The following is a 21,457-nucleotide window of genomic DNA, read 5'->3' as shown; positions in this document are numbered from 1 at the left end:
TGAAATATGTCGTAGAATTTTTCTTCTTGGAAACTTGCCTCTTTACGTGCCCCTTGGTACAACACATTCCTATCTCCGTCACTGTATATCCACGAATACGCATACAACACTAGATCTAGCGGTGTTGTGCCGTATATATTGTTCTGTGAGAAATCGATCTAGAAGAAGGATTATTTTGACTAAGGGGTGGCTTAATTGTTTTTTCTCACCGAGCGTAGTTAGGGTCGTTGTCCTCTTCTCTTCTAGAAAACGTCCCTCAACATCTTCTTATGTGTCTCCATCATCTCATGCTGCTGATGACTGACGAAGATGAGGAATTAAAAAGAATTTTCTGCAATCGGCAGGTAAGAAAATATGACCCTTAGGAAAACTATAATATTGGGTATATATATCGAAGTGGATCCGTGATACCATTTTTTAACACATGTTTTTGTGGAGCATACTCCGTAATGTATTTTAATGATCCAATTCCAAACCGTCTATCTTTTAGAACATCATTCATAGATCATCATTGTAAAAAATTAAACAAATCCAAAACCATTAAGTTGTATTGGAGAATATGAACATATATGATTCTACAAAGAAACTTTTAATCCTTAATCCAATGGTCATATGGTTGTAAAGATAAGTGATTTTTGGCCGGCATGATCTTCCAGAAAAGATCTAAAAGATACATAATTCTAATTGTTAAAATACATTACAAAATAAGTTTCATAAAATCGTGTCAAGCAAAATATATAAACAAATGCTGCCACGGATCCGTCTCATACTTGTATAAGTTAAATTCGTTATTTGACTTGTGTATGCATGTCCCTATATAATAACATTCATACTATGTGAAGACTCAATATTGTAGTGCGTGTGACACGAATTCCACTGGGCATGCATAGGTTATGCATATATAGCCCCACACGTTATTAGGCAAATATTGTCTTCATTTGTACCTATCGAGGTCGGCATAAAAAGATAAGCAAACATTCTAATTTCAACTTCGACCACCAGTGGAAGCATATCTGAATTTGTCTCTTACTTGATTTACACATATTATATTTATAAAATAAAGATAATCGGTTCTCCGTACACATAATGATGGAAAATAGAGAAATTAATCACACGATTTAGAATGTAGCAATGTACATTTATAAGCTGTGGCTTGCTGACACGAAGTTAGAGATAATCAAGGGCATAATTATCGAAGGTAAGTTATTTTTCAAGATAAATATGAAGCATTGATATTGTAATAATAAAATTTTGTAAAGTACTATAGATTTTGAAATGATTAAATTGATATCCATATAATCGCAAGAATTATGTGAAGAATACTCTGTTATCGATTTTTGAGTAATTATAATTTATTAAGAATTTTATTTACTCTTATTTGAATTTGTTTAAGTTTCATAATTTATGGAATATTGAATTCATAAATGCAAGAGTTACAATGATGCTAAGAACTTTGATTAAAATATTTAAACAAACACGATTTTAGCCTAACAATATGAGCTGACCAGGAATCGAAACCAAAATGATTCTTAATTCACCTTTACAATTAAGAACAAAAGAGAAAATGCACAGAAATAAAACGGGGTTTGAAAAGACCAAAATGCCCTTTAATTCATTTGAGATTAAGGATAAGAAAAAAAAAATCCATAAGAAGTTAAAAACTTAAGCTTTCAATCTCAAGCAGTTCCTCCTCTTTTTTCTGATTTCTCTCTCCCAAAGTTCTTAGCAAAAAAACAGAGACCCCTCAACCGATCGATGTTATGTATAAATCTTCTTGCAAAAAAAACAGTCCATCAGTAAACCAATAACATAACGGTCACCTCAGAACTCCGAGGCTCTCTCTAAGCAACCCCCCATAAGATTAGTTCAACTTCAACCCCAAGTCGCTGACATGTTCTTTTCTCACCTCCCCTAAACTTTTGCTTCCAAATCCCCCTTAAATCTCAGCAGTTAGGTCAGATTTCCACCTTCGGGAATCCCGTTTCATTAAACCCCTTCGAGCACTTGCATGAATCTTCCTGCTCTCTTCAGGTGGGAAGTCCATTCCTCCCTGAAAAATTCAACGTGGTAATCAGAGCCTGCGTGAAACTCCTCTGTATTTTTGCTTCAAACTGAGATAAAGCGATTGATTTATGGGTTTCTTCACTGATGGGTGCCTTAATCATTTCTTTGCTAAATACCCACTTTGATTGGGAGAATATGGGTGCTTCTGGTGGGGAGTTTTACTCAAAGATGGCTCTTTTTCCTAGACTTTTCACCCTCTCCGTCTCTTCCCTTTTGCTTGCTTTGTTAAGATTTTTCAGCAAGTTCTTCCTCAAAGTCAGGTATTCAAATTCCCACTTGGGTTTTGTAATTCTGATGTTTTAAGATGAATTCTCAGCTGGGTTTTGTAATTCAGATACTTTTTTTATTGATTCAGTAACTTATTTTTGTGTTTCTTTTTGTTGCAGTTTTGGTAATGGCGAGCGTTCTGGGATGAACAATTCTTGTCGTTCTCCTAACCCTCTTTCTGAAGAAACCAACCAAATGGTATTGAATAATAATCTTGTTGAGACAGAAGCTCTACCCGGAAAAGTGGATTGTTGTTCTGCTAGCCTTGTTTCTGAAGAAACCAATCAAATGGTATCGAATAATCCGGTTGAGCCAGAAGCTCTGCCGGAGAGAGCTGATTCCGAGATTTCGAAGAGCGACGGAGATTCGGAGCTGGGTGATGCTGATGGTGCGGAGGCCTCGAAGCCAAGTTTCGTGTTTAAATTCGAGTACCAGACTAGAGAAATATTAAGCAGAAGCAATAAAGAGTATGAGTTTCTGGCTGACAAGTTGAACCTATTCAAAGAAGAAGGACCAGAATTCACAAGCAGCAGCAGCAGCAGAAAATACGAATTCAAAGCCGAAGAGAATGTTAGTTGCTTCGTGGAAGAAGCTAAAGTTGCAACCTTTACTGTCGAAGAAGGAGGTGATCATGAAGAAATTGCTCATGAATTTTCAGGCGGGGAATGCGAGGAAGATGAAGAGTCTGATAAGAAATCGGCGATGGAAGATGCTCGTTCGGACGAAGAGCTAATGGGGAGCCTCGAAAGCGATTCTGATTGTGAGGAAGTTGATTCTCATGAAGTTAATTTCTTGTCAGAGAAGGACTTTGGCTCCCCAAGTTTGGGGTTTTTGTCAGCAGAAGATTTTGGGGAAAGGGATGAACTTCCAAATTTCGATATGGGGTACGAGTCTGATTGTTTCGAGGAAGAAGATGACGATATAAACGAACAAATTCGAGAACTCCAAGAGTTGCCCAGCAGCTCGAATCCGGTAGGGTTGAGTAGAAAGGACGAAAAGCCAATTGAGGGTTCCGAAAATGCTGAAAAACCCGATGTTCGTAATTCGGTAACCAATGATTCTGAGGATTCAAACACATTGGAAACATTGTGGGAACACCAGGAATTGATGGAACAGTTGAAAATGGAGCTCAAGAAAGTCAGAGCTACCGGTTTGCCTACCATTCTCGAAGAATCCGAGTCTCCGAATATGGATGATTTGAAACCATGGAAGATTGATGAAAAAGCCCATCAAGGTGATAGAATGGGAGAGCTTCAGACGTTCCACAGAATTTACAGAGAGCGTATGCGAAAATTCGACATTTTAAATTACCAGAAGTTATATGCAATAGGTCAGTTTTTTCATCAAGTTCGATTAATTTCTTCTCAGTTTCAAATCATTTTGTTCGTTTTTTCTTCCCAAATTCTTTTCTTCTTAATCTCTATCTGTTCTAATCCATTCGATTCATCGGTATGATTAATTTAACCTAATTAGGACCCACTTACATCCCAACCATCAAGAGTGATTATTACATGACCTAATTAAATTAGAACACACACCTTTCCTGGTTCTCCACTGTGTAAGCACTTTTCAAAAAAAGCACTTTTGCATATGTAGGTATTTAAATATTGTCCAAAAGCTCATTACATACTCAGTGGCTGTGCAGATAGTACCTAGAGCCATCCCATTACCCTTAGTTTATGTTTATTAGCACCTTCTGAGCATGCTGATCTTTAAGCTCCACCAGTCTAATTATGGAAGTGCTTTTGTGCTCCACCATTTTGTTTGTTGGTTTCTCCTTTGCAGACAAGCTGCAGAAATTCATGTATATGAAAAGTTAATCTGTAATATTAAATTAAATTGACTTTAATTCACATGATCTCGTTTTCTTATGTGTTTTATGAAAATCCAAATGTGTAGGTTTCTTGCAGTCCAAGGATCCACTTCAGTCGTTTCCGAGCTCCTCCAAATCCTCAGCTCCGGCAATCCCATCCTTTCTCTCACAGAACTTTTGGAGATGCAAACCGAAAAACGATTCAGATTCCGACCCAATGGTGAAGTTTATTAGAGAATTGCATAGTGATTTAGAAGTGGTTTATGTGGGGCAGCTGTGCCTTTCTTGGGAGATCCTTCAATGGCAGTATGAGAAGGCCCTCAACCTATGGGATTCCGCTCCGTATGGAATGGGTTCGTACAATGTGGTTGCCGGCGAGTTCCAACAGTTTCAAGTTCACTTGGTTAGATTTGTAGAGAACGAATGTTTTCAAGGGCCTAGGGTTGAAAATTACGTCAAGAATCGATGCGTCATGCGCCATCTTCTTCAAGTTCCGGCGATTAGAGGTGAGAGAGAGTTTTAGGTTAAATGTTGTGGTTGCTTAGGGATGTTGAAGGTTTGATTTATAGAGACTAATACAAATGTATGGCATTGCAGGGGACAATTTAAAGGAGAGGAAGAAAGCAAGAAGAAAGGGCAAAGACGGTGGTGCAATTACAAGTGACATTCTAGTAGAGATACTCGAAGAATCAATACGGACAATTTGGCGATTCATTCGAGCTGATAAATATGCTAATTGTACGCTTGCACATCGAAGGAGAAGACAAGAAGAAGAGCTTGAAGAATCGGATCTAAAGCTTTTCACGGAGATCCAAACAGATCTTCACAAGGTAGGTTTCTTATCAGATAGTCTAACATACGAGTTTTCATGTTTCGGTTTGATCTAACGATCGAATTAACTTTTTTTTTCTTCCATGGAATGCAGAAAAACATGAAGCTAAAAGAGAGACTGAGGAGTGGGAACTGCATCCTAAAGAGATTCAAAAAGCATGAGGATGAAGGCACAGATCACCTCTACTTCTTCTCCCAAGTTGACATGAAATTGGTAGCTAGGGTTTTGAACATGTCGAATATAACAACAGAGCAACTAGTGTGGTGTCACAGCAAGTTGAGCAAGATAAATTTTGTGAACCGAAAGCTTCGTGTAGATCCTTCCATCTTGCTATTTCCATGCTAGCAACAGTAGCAGTCACATTTTTGTCTAACCAAAGTAAATATTAGGCTTCAAACTGCACATTATTGTTCATATTTTCTTGGCCAAGCGATATTCTAATTCACATTAATTTATGAGAAAAAGATGATGAACTTAATAACAAAGGTGGGAACAAATTGACCTGACTAACTGATTCATCTCATATCTTATTATTGTTCATATTTGATTGTTTGAAAAATATATGCCTAATTAGATTATTAGTCCTCGTGGTAATATGAAAGCTGGCCCTTGTGGTAAAGTCCTTTAGGATTTAGGTCCAAAACTAAAAATTTCATCAACTTTTGACCAAAAAAAAAAAAATTCATTCAACTCTTTGTTAATTGTTATCACGTGAACCATACATGCGATGCTAACTTTTATTTTTAATCTCACATGCTAACAATTAATTGAGAGTTCAAGTTTATTTCAAATACCCAAATTGACGGAACTTTCAAATTTGGATATAATTTCTAACAGACTTCATCACAACAATCCTTTTTTTTTTTTTTTTTTTTTTTGTAAGCTAGTTTTTTTTTTTTTTGTAAGCTAGATGCTATTTTCTGATTACGACGGTGGTAGTGTGAAGTCTGTGGGCAGCAGACTAAACATATATCTTGAGGCAAAAGATGAGGTCCCCACGCGTTTGCGTTCTTAAGGTGCAAGAATTATCATCTACTGGGTCAAATTTTCAATTTTCAACGATGCTATAATTAACTTAACCTATAAACTTTTATGGGGAAATTTGTAATGGTGGTTGTAAGGTGGATAGGTAGTTGAAATTTTGGTGAGTAATTAAGCAAGGTTTTAAGAATTTTAGATGGCGTTTTACTGCATTGATAGAAAGTAATAATGTTTGTGCACTCTAGTGCTGGTTCGATTCTTACTGATTTCTTTTTTTTAATATTTAACAATTTAACCCGTTAACACTATTGTTTAGGTAGCAGGAACTTTGTTTTATTTATTTTTATCATAGTGAGATTTTTTTTTTCAACTATACAAGGAGAAAATTTTTGATGTGCCGTAACACGGATCAGTACACCAAGTGTAATAATATAATTAGTTATTTTTTTTTTTAAATATTCAATAAATTGTGTTATTACACTTCATATTGAATCGTGTTTTCAACACAATGAAATTAAAGCATAGAGGGGGAGTTAAACTTGGTCTCTCTTCCAACATTATGGATAACAAATTCTACTAGACCGATACATAATTGATCAGCCACACAGAAACTCGAATTTAAGTCCAAAACTTATAATCGTACCTTTAAATGAGAGAGAAGGTAGATAAGGTAAAGAGATGAAGCACCCAATGGTGAGAGAAATTTTCAGTTGTAATGGGAATATGAATGGTAGATCACGTGTTTTTATGCAAATGGTGAAAAATTTTAATTTTTAAATTATTAAATTTTTAACACACATAACCCACAATTTATATAAAAACATATAATGTATCACCTCGTATAACGATCACACTGAAAAATCTTTCCAATGTGGAACCAAATTTTGAAAAGCATGATCGGTTTGGTTTGGTCCAAACTAAACAGACTCACTTGGTTTCGTATTCTACCGAAATTATAAATTAGTAATAAAACCGGACCGAGCGACAGAGGCCGGTCCAGTCCAGCCGGTTTGTTGAAATTTTTGTTGATTTTGCTAATTGCTAGGTTGAGGCCCGTCCCTTCCTAATTTGGACCCGGCCCATATTTAACTTAATCCTCACCGTCGAATACTAATAATCTCGCCTCAGCCGTTAGATCTAGGGTTTCTCACCCTTCGAAAACCATATTTAAAAACTCTCTCATCTTCAAAGTGCGGCCCTCTTGTTGCACTCCATCGCAGTTACAGAGAGAGAGGGGCAGCCGAGCTAAACCAGCACTCCAAAAATGGTGCAGCGGCTCACGTACCGGAAGCGACACAGCTACGCCACCAAGTCCAACCAGCACCGCATCGTCAAAACCCCCGGTAAGATATTTTTTTACCGATTGCATTCCCAATTCGCTTCTGAAACATGATCGAGTTTTCAATTAGGGTTTTGCTGGTTTTGTTTATGATGTCGTTTGATTGCTTTTGGCTGAGTTGATTTTGTGCGTTTTGAATGCTAGGTGGGAAATTGATCTATCAGACCACCAAGAAGAGAGCCAGCGGCCCCAAATGCCCTGTTACTGGCAAGAGAATCCAAGGGGTATGCATATTCTTTCTTTTGATTGTTTATTATCTGTATATGCGATTGTATATGTGTGTGTGTGTGTGTATTTGTTTGACTGAGCAATTAGGTTAGTATTATGATGTGAATGCAAGAATGTGTGTGATTGTAATTGGTTGATGAATGATTGGTTGGGGTTTATGAATTTGCGGCAGACTAGGCAGTAGTTTCCGAAATTCGAATATGAACTCTAAGGTCTAAATGCACGGTTTCATAGTAGGACTTATACCGGGTTCATAAACAAAACTTCACATCTTTTGAATCCAAGCATACTATTAGATTTGTGACGGGGGATTTGATCAGTCCCCAACTTGGAGCAGGTAACCGATGCTTGTATATTCCAAGTGTTATAACGTCGCATATAGACTTGTCAATGTTGATGGTCCTCCCAGCTCTTGTTGGGAGCTCCTCCGTTGACGGTGGTGTCATATCCTATCTTCCCGTGGAGCAGTGTCACTGCCATTACCACTTCGGAAGATAGCCATGCACTGACATTTTCAATTTCCAATATTTTGATTTTTGCTTTCTTTAAAGTTCCAACGCGTAACGAGAATCATTGGAGTTTTGACAAATTGATTGTATATTTGTTTGTTTGTTAGTTTGTATCAACCTACTTTATATGATATTTGGGAATTCTTATGTGCGTCCATGTGCAATTGAATTCCTTTATATTTGTCATTGTAATTATCTCTGATAATAATTTTGGTTTCCTTGCAGATTCCTCACTTGAGACCGGCTGAGTACAAGAGGTCTAGACTATCTAGGAACCGCAGGACTGTGAACCGTGCCTATGGTGGTGTATTGTCTGGAGGTGCTGTTAAGGAGAGGTAATTTAGTGCCAAACATTCTGATTTCAGAATGCGCTGGTTTTGTAGTATTTCTTTGGTAGTAGATTAGTAATTAAGGCATTGCGTTGAGTTTTTGTTGTTTGATATTATGCAGGATCATTCGAGCTTTCTTGGTGGAAGAGCAGAAAATTGTGAAGAAGGTTTTGAAGATCCAAAAGGCCAAGGAAAGGCAGGCGGAGAAAGGAGCTAGGAGCTAAACGAGGCGAGAATCGATAGTCTTTTGATCGAAGTACAAGAAATGGTTGAGCGAGATTTTGTCGTTAGGTTTTGTTGATCGATGAATTTGGATCGTAGATTGGAATGCTTTTATTGTTATGTGCTACTCGGTTACTCGGTTAATTTCGTTTCAATGACAAACCAGTTGCCTGTTTCGTATGTGATAATCTTGTTCGCTGATCGTCATCGTCTCTTGAAAGCTCCAGCTTTTCGATTTTGTTGTTTATTTTGCGCATGATAATTTTGTAAGTGTAATTAAAAGGATGGAAGCAATCACATGGAAAGATTCATAGAACCGAAGGGAAGGAAATGAGTGGCAAACAAGCAACTCTTCCCAATGTACAAATTGTGGTTCTTCGGTTGAAGTTTTAAAAGAAAAATGGTTTTGTAGAGATTGAATGGTGGCTAACTGATATAACTCACATATTTAACGGCTAATAGCTCATTCACGCTCATCTTCTTTCTACCAAGTTCAAATTTTAAACTCTTTATTTGTAAAAAGCTATTCATATTTTAATGAAGTCAATATATCATTTCACCGCGCAAAAAGTTATCCAAAATCGTTCATTTTATTTACATTTACATATTATTTCTAGAAAAATTTATCTAATTAAGAAATTATTCAACTATCTATACATGCCGAGTTAATTAGCGATTATGATAAATAAAATAAACAGTTTCAAATATGAATCAATTCATTTGATCCGACAGCAAAAAATTAAGAGGAATGTGCGAGAAGTTAAAATGGGTGTGTAAATAGCGGTGTCCTATATTTGGTAGTCTCTCCTTGGCCCTTACTGACTAGGATTCTCTCATCTCCTCATTTCATCCCTTTCATCCCCTCCTCTCACATTCTCTATTTTGTCTTTCTCAATCTATAAAAAATTAATATAAGATGTTGACGTGGATTAACCAACCGTTCAAATAGGAGGAGAAGAAAGGGGAGGAAAAAAAAAAAAAAAAAAGGGGAGAGAATGCTACTCACCTTTGGGATCGGAGGGTAGAATGGTAATCGTACCATGCAGTGGTGAACAGTGAGAAGAACTGAGAAGTGAGAAGAGAGGCCACAACCCAACCAACTCTACTCACCTTTGGAATAGGAGGAAAAAAAAAAAAAAAAAAAAAAAAAAAAAGGGAGAGAATGCTACTCACCTTTGGGATTGGAGGGTAGAATGGTAATCGTACCATGCAGTGGTGAACAGTGAGAAGAACTGAGAAGTGAGAAGAGAGGCCACAACCCAACCAACTCTTATCTCCCTCAGCCTCTCTCAAAACTACCATTTTTCAGAGACACGCAGAAAGCTTTCGTCTTTGTCATCTCTTTCCCCATTCATAAATCTATCTGCAGAATCCAAGTCATAACATTATCAACCAGTAAACCAATAAAATGCAAGCGTTAGCATGCAGTTCTTCTCCTCTGCAGTCCTACTCGTTGGGCTTGCGCACCTCCAAGAACCGCCTAATCAGCCGCCGGCAGCTCTGCTGCGACGGCATTTCCTCTGCCTGTTCTCACACTCAACCCAACCGCACTCACTCCCCGGACGACGCCGTTTCTCCCTTGTCCATTTCCACCCAAAGGTCCCCTTTCTTTCTGAGTAGCATTTTACTGACCTGAGCTTTTCTGTTCACTGCATTGTGGTAATTCTTGTGATTTGTGTTGATGGGTGTTCATAGAATTGAAAAAGTTTCGATTTTTACTCTGTATCATGTAATTTCAATTTCTGGGTTTTTGCTATTTGGGTGGAATTCTGATTTTTTTTGTTTGTTTGTTCTTTTGACCATTTAGGAGTGTTCAAAAACTGAGCAAGGATTTTGATCCGTTGGTAGACGAGGGTACGAATTTCACAACGAGGCGGGCGTTGTTTGCGAGTATTTTCATGTATTCGCTTTGTGATCCTTCAAGGTACTTGTCAGGTTCGCAAGTTTTCAGCTTTAGCCTTCGTTTTTTAATTTGGATGATATTGTTATGCCTGTCAAAAGTGCCCCGTGAGGTGTTTAGTTTGCAAAAAGTTTAAGAAGGTAGCTAATAATAGGAATTGTGGACTACGTATTATGCTTGTCAAGTTTCGCATTGGCAATGTAGGCGAAAGCTGTGTCCCGGAGGACTGTTATGAAACTCTGTCTAGTCCATAGATATGAGTAGTTCAAAAATAAATGTTAAACAACGTGGTACTCCTTTTGTTTCGTCTATAATGGCTCTATTTGATAGCTTATTTCAAAGAATTTGGTATGGTATTTTTTACAGCTTGTGTATTTGTTTCATGCCAACTACTCCATTCTGATGATGCAATTTACTTTGGATTTACAGCTCTAGCTTTAGGGGATTCCTCAGTAACAATTGAAGAAGTAACTCCTCCGGTTTTCACTTCCGGGCCTCTCTTCCCCACTGAGGTCCATATTTTTCTTTATTTTGTATACCTTTATAAGAGGAATCATTCTTTTATAAGTTTCATGCTCCATTCTTCTGAATTCTGATATTTTTGGCTGAATTGTTGATGTGTCTGATTGACAGGAAAGAATTGTCGAACTCTTTGAGAAGAACACATACTGTGTTGTTAACATTTTTGATGTGACATTGCGTCCTCAACTTAATATAACTGGTGTGGTTGAGGTGCGTGGCTATTATGCTTCATCTTTGATAACTCTTTAGCTTCTAAAAGTAGAATTTCCACTATGTTCACTCTTCCTTTGAATTTTTTTTTGGCTAATCGCATGTGGCATGCTCCCGAATATTCAGCAGGTCCCAGAAGGAAATGGTTCAGGAGTAGTTTGGGATGGGCAAGGTCACATTGTAACAAATTATCATGGTAGGATCTTGAAGAATTACCTGATAATAATCATAATATAAAAGAATATTGTTGTAGGTCTCAAAACGGTAAATGAATACATCATCCATGATTTTGCTTCTTACTGATGTTATTTATAGTGTTAACCAGAAGATATTGCTTATTACAATGAAGCCAAAATTTTCATTTCGAAAAATACTTCCAATTCATGGGCTTGAAATAACAAAAATGTCAAAAAGATGGAATGGATTGCTAGTAAAGTATACAAATGGAGGGACTTAAATTAAATTTAACAATTGTTTCTTTTATTTACAGTAATTGGTAATGCCCTCTCTAGAAATCCAGGTCTTGGGGAGGTCGTTGCACGAGTTAACATTCTAGCATTGGAAGGGTGAGATTTCAGCGCATTCCTAGATAAACTTTTAAACGGTAGCCTTAATGCTGAAATTCATATTTCTCATTTGGTTGAATTTTTTGTAAAAGGTTGCAAAAGAATTTTGAGGGTAAGCTAATTGGTGCTGACCGTGCAAAAGATCTTGCTGTCTTGAAGGTATTTTCTGTTTTTGCAAAGGATCATTTCATGGTCACTTTCAAATTGCAATGTCTTAGCACAAGTAGCTAGGTACTGATTTATCTAAATTTTAGGTAGAAGCATCCGAAGATCTGTTGAAGCCAATCTCTGTTGGGCAATCATCTTCTCTAAGAGTTGGGCAGCAGTGTTTAGCAATTGGAAATCCATTTGGTTTTGATCACACCCTCACTGTTGGAGTAATTAGCGGACTGAATCGAGACATTTTCAGTCAAGCTGGAGTCACAATTAGTGGCGGGATCCAAACAGATGCAGCAATCAATCCTGGGAACAGGTTGGTGATTTCATTTTAACATAAAAATCGTAGTTAAGAAGCTCTCAGTTTCCCAAAGTGTTACTGTGAAAATCGATCTTTTAATCAGTTAGAAATAATTTTATCTTTTGAACTTGTTCTGACCTGCTCCTTGTTCTTACTATGGCAGTGGAGGTCCCCTGTTAGATTCCAAAGGAAATTTAATTGGGATCAATACCGCAATATTTACTCAGACAGGTTAGTAATATCATTGTAAAGTCCACCACAGAACTCTAATATATTTTCAAAGTTGAAATTTGAGAAAATAAATACGGAAGTTGCATACTGATTGCCTCAAAATTTAAATGGTTTGGCAGGGACATCAGCCGGTGTTGGGTTTGCCATCCCATCTTCAACTGTACTCAAAATCGTGCCTCAGTTGATTCAATATGGAAAGGTAAGTATAGTCGCCAAGTATTTTTAAAGTTTGAACTGACTGGCACCAACCCCTCGGTTTTATTATATAATGTTCTTGGTGGTTCTTCACTGGTTCATCCATTGTAGGTTGTTCGAGCTGGTTTGAATGTCGAGATTGCTCCAGAGCTAGTTGCAAATCAACTCAATGTTCGATATGGAGCTCTCGTTCTACAGGTATACCTGTAGATTTTAGGTTGCATTGCATATCAGTTAATATCTCTGTCCGTCGTATTCACATCCATCCATGGACAGTTCATTTCCTGATTGTTCGATTCACCTTATAATGCTGCAGGTCCCTAAAAATAGTGTTGCAGCAAAGGCTGGCCTGCTTCCCACCACAAGGGGGTTTGCAGGGAATATAGTGCTTGGGGATATCATCGTTGCAGTTGACGACAAACCCGTGAGCTGTCCCTTACTCAAATCTTACCATCTTTCCTCTCCATGCATAACATGCTTCTGTTCAATTTACAAAATCAGTAAACTGTATCCAATGACTCCTCCTTGGACGTAATGCAAGAGCTTGCATCGACGCTGTTTTCTCTTGTTTTCCATTTCGTAAAGATTGAAAATTAAAAATAGACAACCATAGCTCGACAATCTAAGCCTTTATACTCGCGAGATCTACCGAAACTAATTTATTTATTGATGTTATGTTATGTTATGTTATGTTATAATAGGTTAAAAGCAAAGCAGAGTTCAACAGAGTATTTGATGAGTATAATGTGGGGGATCAAGTAATTTTAAAGATCCAGAGGAGCAGTGAAAAATTGGAGGTTCCTATAACATTAGAGGAAAAGAGTTCATGACTTGGTGTGCTGATAATTTTTACTTGCTAGTCAGCCAAGCATTTTCTTCAGTTGTAAAACGAAAGACGACCCCATGCCAATAAGGCTCCCGCTCTGCTAGGATGGGGGGAACGTCTGTTGTAAGCATTTTCTTCAGCTGTATCTTAGTAATATTAATTTTGCCCCATTATTTGATGTAAAATGAAGAATTACTGTATATAATTAATGTAACCACAGTAATTAGTAAGTTACTCATACAAGGGAAAATGGGCTTTTACTATGGCCCAAATATGCTGTTTTGTGTTGATCCAAGAAACCCACGAACCCTTTTTCGGTCAAGTCCAGTAGTCCATTTATGTGTGAATAGATGTGAAAACACAATTTTCGTTAATCCGACAAAATATAATTTAAATTAGTAACAATAATTTATTTTTTTGCTTAATATAATGCTAATAACTTGATATAATATGTCCCCAAAACCCATCAATATGAGAAGGACTTGCATAGTAGGAGTACATCGTTATTATGGTGTCTCGTGATAATAATACAATGACATGTGTAAGTTTCTTGTTGTTTGGTATTATATCATTGACGTTATACATTAAATTTGCAGTGTACTTGTATCAGGAAAATTGTTCTTCGTCAATATTACTTTTTTTTTATTAGTTCTACACGTCACCATACTAGGTTGTGATCTATCAACTTATTCCTGCACGCAATTTTAATTTAATTGATCTGAGACAAAATTAGTTAATTTAGTTGATGTTAAGATAAATCCCAAACATTATTTTTATCCCATGTATCAAATTTAGTATTAAGACTAGGTTTGTCATTGTGTTGTGTTTTTCCATTTTGCTTCCAATATTCTAACACCATGTCAGACTCTTACATATCCCAATCAAATTGACATCATCATTTTCCAATAATAAGTTCAAGTTTGTGTTTCTTTTATAGGATAAGTTATAACAAGTAAAATTATGCCGATTTTCTCACATCTTTATTGTGTATGACGTCTTTTCTTTAAAAATAAGACATTTTGAAAAAATTTACTTTTACTTAATCTTCTTCCACTTCAGCTTCAGATATTGACATGATTGATAAGGTTAACGTATAAACCATCAGTTAGAGCTTAGACTCTAGGTTATAGCCTCAATTTTTTTTTTAATACATCAATATTTTTACACTAAGGGAAGGGGGGTTCGGTTAAGCCACACAATGGACAACCTAATTTGATATCGAATTCGCCATCTACGAGATTCAAACCTAAGACATTTCACTTCCAAGTAAAAAGAAATACCACCAGACCGTAGTACTGAATCACAGGTTATAGCCTCGAATTGGTTAATCGGCTTTAATCTCATCAAATTTTGGACTCTAGAGGGCTTGTTAAATCTTAAATAATCAATGAGATCAAGTTGAAGAAAATTAAGTAAAAACGAAATTTCTGTAATCATTATTTTAAAAAAGAGAAAGACGTCATGCAAATACAACTTCAATCTAAAATCCTCGATCCAAGGAATGACTTTAAGAATTTGATAGAGTAATAATTTGATGGTGACTACTGCATGTAAGGAGCCCTTTTACAAGTCTCTCAAATTAATGATAAGGTCTGTACAGGAACTTAGCAACAAAACTGTATTCTTAGGTTATTTTATGTCATAAATATTGAAGGAATGATGCTTTCAAAGAGGTTTATCTTAATTAGGAGTTATTCTAAAACATATTAATTATAATGATTAAACTTATATGTGATTGAGAACGTTGATAATGACGGGATAAATCTTTAAGTTGCTGTTCTCATTTGTTCGTGTACAGTTGATATTATTGACTCCTATCCTAGAAAACCAATTGAAAAGTTAACCCTAGTTTTTATTGGGTAAGGATAGGAACAAGTTGAAAAGTAAGTAGTAGGAGTAAAATGCCGATCAAGCTCAAATATTTAGGAGTCATCAATTTTTTCAGCCCTTAAAAAACACAAAGATTTTCTTGTATTCAAGAAAATTGCTAGACTTGAGCTTTAGTGGTGGAGTCAGGATTTTAGTCTAGAGGGTGCCCAAAAGTCTCAATCCAAAACGTTGTCCTGATCTTACAAAAATTACTCTGTCATGTGTCGAGCAATCGACCACCGTCATTTGGGTCTGCTATCGTGTCATCATCATCGTCCAATGACCCTCAAGCCTCTCGGACTTTCTTCCTTTCTCTTCAAAGATGACAAGCAACATATTGTTTGGACTCCATAGGAGTCGCCAAACTTAAATCAAACCCGATGAACGAAATTAAAGTAAAAATGTCAGATTAAGAAACTGAACCTTGAAAATCAATAACATAACAATAAACTTTTCTGCGTGAAAAAAAATGTCAGGATGGGTCTAGGACCATATATCCTAGTTCCTTTATGACCCCGCCTGTGCTTGAGCTACTCAATCCCATAAGTCAATAAGATATCTATGCTCATTAGTGGGTTCAGTTGTTAAATATTAGGAGTGAAGGGATCAGTGGAGGTAGAATGCGCACTAGGATGCATAATCATTATTACTTTCAGCCACTGCGGTAAAGCACCATCTACATCTATGCTCCTTTTTATTGATGAGTAATTTGTACAAGCACGCATGGCTAAAATTTACATTACAACTTAACTTCTTTGTTCACAATGAGCTGTCGAATCATCTATTATTTTCTGTCTCAACCTTTCTTTTCTTAGACGCAGGATATTAATTATCACGGATATTTTTACAGCAGGGTCATTCACCTGTGAGCTATGCACTGTAATGAGTAAGTTATAAGTATCAAACTTATAAATACGCATTGTTAACCTTGCATTTATATCAGTCCAACCTGAGATGTCCTCAAATTAAGTGGAAATAACTACATGTGAACCAAACAAGGGTTTATATTTGGTGCCCTTGGTCAATATAGGTTTGCTTGAAAATTGAAAATGGTGTATGGGTTGAAGTGTTGCTTAAAAATTTTAGTATTTTACACAGAATGTAAAGCATTTTCCTAACATATAATATATATATATATATATATATATATATATATATATATATATATATAATGGACCATGGAATTTGAAGTGGTAAAGGAAAACTGTATTATAATTAGCTACAAAAACCATGCATTATAGTCAATAACATTGATCTAAGTTTTGTCTGATAGGGAACATAGTTGCATTAATTAGAGAGTTGATGTTTGCAAAGAAAGAGGTTAGTAAACTTGGATTGGAAGAGTTTGATCCAAATTTCAACTTAGGTTGCACGCATGGGTTCCAAATCCAAGGTCAAGCAACAGACAACAAGGGTTGCAAACGAGGATCTATATCTGGGGAATTTCACTATATTTGAGTCTCCAATTGCCACATATATACATAATTGACCTAAAAGGATCTTCACCAATTAATTAATTCATTAATGCTTCATGGCTTGCTATTTATGTAGCAGACATGGTTAGCAAACTTCAGCAACCGACAATTAGTTTAAATTTAACTCTGGTGATCTTAGCATCTCAATTTTAGCTTGATTACTTGTCCAGAGACAAGATTAATGCCAGTAGCTCTTGTTGAAAATATAGTGGTTGACATGTGAAGTTCACACCGTCATGCGTTGGTACTAATTGATGTTTTATGGTTCATCACCGATTTTGACTATAATTGGTGAATGACATGTACGTACGTGGATTGATAATACAACGTAGAATAGAAAGATCAAAACAAAGCCAAGCGATCTCAATTCTTTGGAAGAAATGCAGCTTCTCAAAACGAGTGTCTGGGAAGTACCAAAAGGATTTTTCTTTTTGGCCAGTGAGGTTACCAAAAAATTTGGAAATTAGGAAGTTTGGATTCCCATGTTCGTGAAATCAAGGGGATTGACCTATGCCTTCTCATTTCTTAATTAAGTAATGCATTGAGAAAACTCAGGCGGATTCATTGTTTCATAGTGTATGGATTTCAAACCAAACAGAAAAGTTCTCAATATTATGCTGTACATATATCCTTTTTATTTTTTAAAATTCAACAGTCAAAACATAATAAAGGAATTAAATAAAATTTACAGGCAGTTATACGTTTGGATGACATGTTAATATATTTTTATATTGACATGTTATCTACTATTAATGTTGATCCGACATTATATTGACAATCTGTTGTGTCCAAAAGAAGAATTGTTAATTTTGGATAACACGCTAGTACGTTTTCATATTGACATGTTATCTACTATTACCGTTGATACAACATTATATTGACAATCTGTTGTGCCCCTAGAAGCTGTAATTTAGCAACAAAGTAGTTTGATTCAAGAATCCACTTGATATTATTCAGGATCTTCTCATTCAAGATTTTATGCAACTTTCATTTGATGTCACTAATATATCACCTTTTTTTTTAAATAAAATAAAAGTATTATATTACTATACTTCATTAATTTTGGAAGACGAAAAATATCTGTGAATAGTTATTTATTTATGTAGAATCAATAGAAGAGCAGATAAACTCTCCGAATATGATTCCAATATTGAGCAGTACCTACCAGACATGATTTTTTCACCCGTTTGCTTTTTGTTTTGATTGTATTGTGTTTGCATCTTGCATGCATGTAACTTAAAAGGTCAGATGACATCACTGGTCAAACCCTAACCCTAGTAGTTGAACTGCCCTTTGTGGAACAGTTTGGTGAACAGTCTGAATTTACCCTAAATGGAGAACTGCCCCTTGCCTAATAACCTTGTCATCACCGCAGCACATCAGCTACAGTATTCTTGTAATTTCTGGATTTCCTGGTATTCCAGTAGAAGTATATCGTTTTACCAATTTACCATGCATCGTCTCAGTGTGTAATTAAAGATTAGTTCCGGTGTTTTATTTTGCATGGTGGCTTTTTCTTGAGCTAATCCATATTATTATACCTTAATCACTGGTTTTGGATATATCTTAAGACTAAATCATCAGATGACATGTCACGTTTTCATATTTGGTAGATGAGGGAATTGAAGAGATGACATTTTTGGATCTTGGGATGACAGGAAAAGAAATTTCTATATAATTGCATAGATCTGTCTTGGATTGACTATAATTTTGAGCTTTCTGGTATGGGAAGTTGGTCCATAATTTACATGCAACAACCAAGCTTTATCCCACTAAGTGAGGTCGGTTGTATGAATCCTAGAAAGCCACTGCATTCGATTTTGCACCAAATCTTCCGTTAGCTCCAAATACTCCTTATCTCAGTTTTGGTCCATAATTTACATGCTTAGCAAAAAAAAAAACAATTTCAGCAAAGATTATTTAAAAGGAGGTAGTAAGCCAAAAATAAAGATTATATTATTCAAATAAATTATAATATTATGACAAGGAACGTCTGTTTGTCATTTTGCCTATGGTGGTTTGAAGATAAAAAGGGTTGGTTTCTATAAACTGAGCCACGAGGATACGTGAAAGCAACTTGGAATTTAAAATTCCAAGAATTGGTTGAAAGTTGCAGACTCTTTGAGATCCTTAGTTTGGATTTAAATAACCCCTGTCCTCCTTATGCAGTTCAAGAAGCACACACCAACTTAAATAAAAAGCACTTATAATTCAATAATAATCTCATTCACTTGACTACTACTCAAGTTTTTCTTGGTAGCTGTTCTTATAAGAGTTGAAACCCTCAGCTTCAGCTATACCAAAATAGTGATTTTCGTGCAGACCTACTTCTCTCCATTTTAGTCACCCTGAAGGGGCGGCCGAAGCTCCGGATTCAGATTCCTCCTCTGGTAGCACATAATATATAGCTTTGGATGAAGTAAGTAGTGAGTTTTAAATCTCAAGTGCTTTCAAGAACTAGCTAGAAGTGCTTATCCAAAAAGTTTAAGCTGTTCCACTATTTTATAGAGATAATATTTCTTAAGACTTTGAGAAGGAGAAGTATGGAGGAGAAGAACGAGATGGAAAGGGTTGATGATGTGATATTACCTGGTTTTCGGTTTCATCCGACAGATGAGGAGCTTGTAGGGTTTTACCTTAAGAGAAAAATCCAACAGAGGCTTCTTCCTATTGAGCTGATTAAGCAAGTTGACATTTATAAATATGATCCGTGGGATCTTCCGAGTAAGTTAACTTGTCTCTAATTCATTCTTACAAAGTGCTTTTTTAGTTTGGATTTTTAAACCATTTGCCCTTTTCATGTACTGGATCTCTCATGTTTATGGCCAATTTAGAAAGGCTAAGTGTTCAACAAAAAAATGCTTCTAACTATGTTTAACAGAAAAACTCAAAATTTTATGACAGCGTTCTTTGTCAACCTAGCAGGTGTTTCATGAGGAAGCACTTAACTTTTCAAAATAAATTTCAACATATTTCTTAAATTCTTCTTGCTTTTTGCTTAACTTTTCAAGTGAGCTTATAGCAACTGTTTTAGTTCTTATGACTGAACTTATAAGTTGTATTTCATCTGTGTAAGCAGAGCTGGCAAGTACCGGGGAGAAAGAGTGGTACTTCTACTGCCCGAGGGACCGAAAATACCGGAACAGCGCTAGACCTAATCGAGTCACAGGAGCCGGGTTTTGGAAGGCTACCGGAACAGACCGGCCTATCTATTCTTCCGAAGGCACCAAGTGCATAGGGTTAAAGAAGTCCCTTGTGTTCTACAGAGGCAGAGCTGCTAAAGGGATCAAAACTGACTGGATGATGCACGAATTTCGGTTACCTTCTCTCTCAGATTCAGCTCCACCAAAAAAGCTCTTAGATAAAAGCCTCCCTCCAAATGTAAGTACTAGTTAAAATTTTGGACACCAAAATAAAATAATCCGACTATGAAACTATCGTCTATTTTTTATTAAAGAACTGACTGTCGATATGTCATAATTAATGGTTATATCTTTCTAGTCAATATAACGTGCCTAACATGTTATCGCTCAGCTGATTAAAATACTTCATGGTGTGCAGGATTCATGGGCAATTTGCAGGATTTTCAAGAAAACAAACTCCATGGCACAGAGAGCACTTTCTCACTCTTGGGCCTCTCAGTTTCCAGAGCCTACAGCGTCTAATTTATTCACTCAGCAGTTCAGCTCGGAGAACATGTCCTGCACAACTGACATGGGATCAACCATGCAGTTTTGGAACAACAATGACTTGCAACAACCATCTAACACAAGCTTCTCTGCCTTTGATACTCTTCCTTACAAACCAATCAACCCTACCGAGTCGAAACCCTCCATGTTTGATGGAGAGTTTCCCAATGGCTTCATGTTCTCACCGGTCGAAATGTCAGGACCTATGAATCCTGCATTAATCGGCGATTTGAGCAACCCCGCTGGGAGCATAGACTTTGATGGTTCACAGCAGCAGTTCACCGGCTTTTCGATCGGTTTGCAGCAGCAGGATCAGTTGCAAGGAAACATAGGGACATCAGAAAATGAAGGGGGGTTCAGGAAGAACGTGAGTAGTAGCAGTACAAGCCATTGGGGAACCAGCAGCATCAGATCAATTGGATTTCCATTCAGTTTGGCTTCAGATGATGAGGCTTGGAAGCCAACTCTGCCTTCTGATTCACCACCCTGTCCTAGTAGCTATTCTACAAACAAGTGCTACACTTGATTCGATTCATTTGCAGACGAGAAAATATTTGGTAGGGCTGCCTAATTAGGGCAACTTTCTAAGATAGAGAAATCTTATACTTTTATAAAAGGTGTTTGCACATGTCGTGAGCTGGGCACCCCTACCCAAGTTTTTCTCCTCTCGTGGTTTACCCGTTGTAATGATGCAGCTAGTATCAAAATCACACACCTAGTGTGTCATTGTACAGTTTCCTACATTCCAATCAGACAAGTTTAAGGCAAAATATGCGGAAATTCTTTCATGCTACGTATCATTAAACTCTACGACCATTGGATGACCTAGATTGATTTGGATTATTACTTTTATTGTGGTTCTATGAATCTACACCATCTAATACTCGTATCATTTAATGATACGTAACGTGGAAGTGGAACCCAAAGTATATT

General features: G+C 36.6%; 4 protein-coding genes across 5 annotated transcripts; all 4 read left to right on the top strand.

The window, feature by feature from the left end:
- The first annotated feature begins 1,648 nt into the window (after positions 1 to 1,648).
- LOC103442349 (uncharacterized) lies at positions 1,649 to 5,486 on the top strand. The gene is made up of 5 exons (XM_008381128.4): positions 1,649 to 2,324; positions 2,451 to 3,661; positions 4,231 to 4,650; positions 4,742 to 4,974; positions 5,070 to 5,486. The coding sequence occupies exons 1-5, from the start codon at positions 2,149 to 2,151 to the stop codon at positions 5,319 to 5,321; spliced, it is 2,292 nt and encodes a 763-aa protein (XP_008379350.2). The 5' UTR covers positions 1,649 to 2,148; the 3' UTR covers positions 5,322 to 5,486.
- A 1,561-nt stretch (positions 5,487 to 7,047) lies between these two features.
- Positions 7,048 to 8,764, top strand: LOC103442348 (large ribosomal subunit protein eL34). The gene is made up of 4 exons (XM_008381126.4): positions 7,048 to 7,300; positions 7,441 to 7,520; positions 8,259 to 8,368; positions 8,484 to 8,764. The coding sequence occupies exons 1-4, from the start codon at positions 7,222 to 7,224 to the stop codon at positions 8,584 to 8,586; spliced, it is 372 nt and encodes a 123-aa protein (XP_008379348.2). The 5' UTR covers positions 7,048 to 7,221; the 3' UTR covers positions 8,587 to 8,764.
- A 1,033-nt stretch (positions 8,765 to 9,797) lies between these two features.
- LOC103421499 (protease Do-like 8, chloroplastic) lies at positions 9,798 to 13,765 on the top strand. 2 transcript variants are annotated; one of them, XM_008359540.4, is made up of 13 exons: positions 9,798 to 10,183; positions 10,392 to 10,519; positions 10,914 to 10,996; positions 11,118 to 11,216; positions 11,346 to 11,412; positions 11,707 to 11,782; positions 11,875 to 11,941; positions 12,037 to 12,254; positions 12,403 to 12,470; positions 12,590 to 12,669; positions 12,777 to 12,863; positions 12,982 to 13,089; positions 13,367 to 13,765. In XM_008359540.4, the coding sequence occupies exons 1-13, from the start codon at positions 9,993 to 9,995 to the stop codon at positions 13,493 to 13,495; spliced, it is 1,401 nt and encodes a 466-aa protein (XP_008357762.2). In that variant the 5' UTR covers positions 9,798 to 9,992; the 3' UTR covers positions 13,496 to 13,765. The 2 variants fall into 2 exon arrangements, with proteins under 2 accessions (XP_008357762.2, XP_070661123.1); XM_070805022.1 differs by having other exon boundaries at positions 10,119 to 10,243.
- A 5,403-nt stretch (positions 13,766 to 19,168) lies between these two features.
- On the top strand, positions 19,169 to 21,257 carry LOC103411366 (protein FEZ-like). Its single transcript, XM_029107506.2, has 3 exons — positions 19,169 to 19,559; positions 19,915 to 20,216; positions 20,397 to 21,257. The coding sequence occupies exons 1-3, from the start codon at positions 19,379 to 19,381 to the stop codon at positions 21,048 to 21,050; spliced, it is 1,137 nt and encodes a 378-aa protein (XP_028963339.1). The 5' UTR covers positions 19,169 to 19,378; the 3' UTR covers positions 21,051 to 21,257.
- The last annotated feature ends 200 nt before the right edge of the window (positions 21,258 to 21,457 follow it).

Source organism: Malus domestica, chromosome 09 (genome assembly GCF_042453785.1).
Source record: "Malus domestica chromosome 09, GDT2T_hap1".
NCBI classification, from domain to species: domain Eukaryota; kingdom Viridiplantae; phylum Streptophyta; class Magnoliopsida; order Rosales; family Rosaceae; genus Malus; species Malus domestica.
The sequence above is the reverse complement of the archived record's forward strand: the minus strand, read 5'-3'. Positions and strand labels throughout refer to the sequence as shown.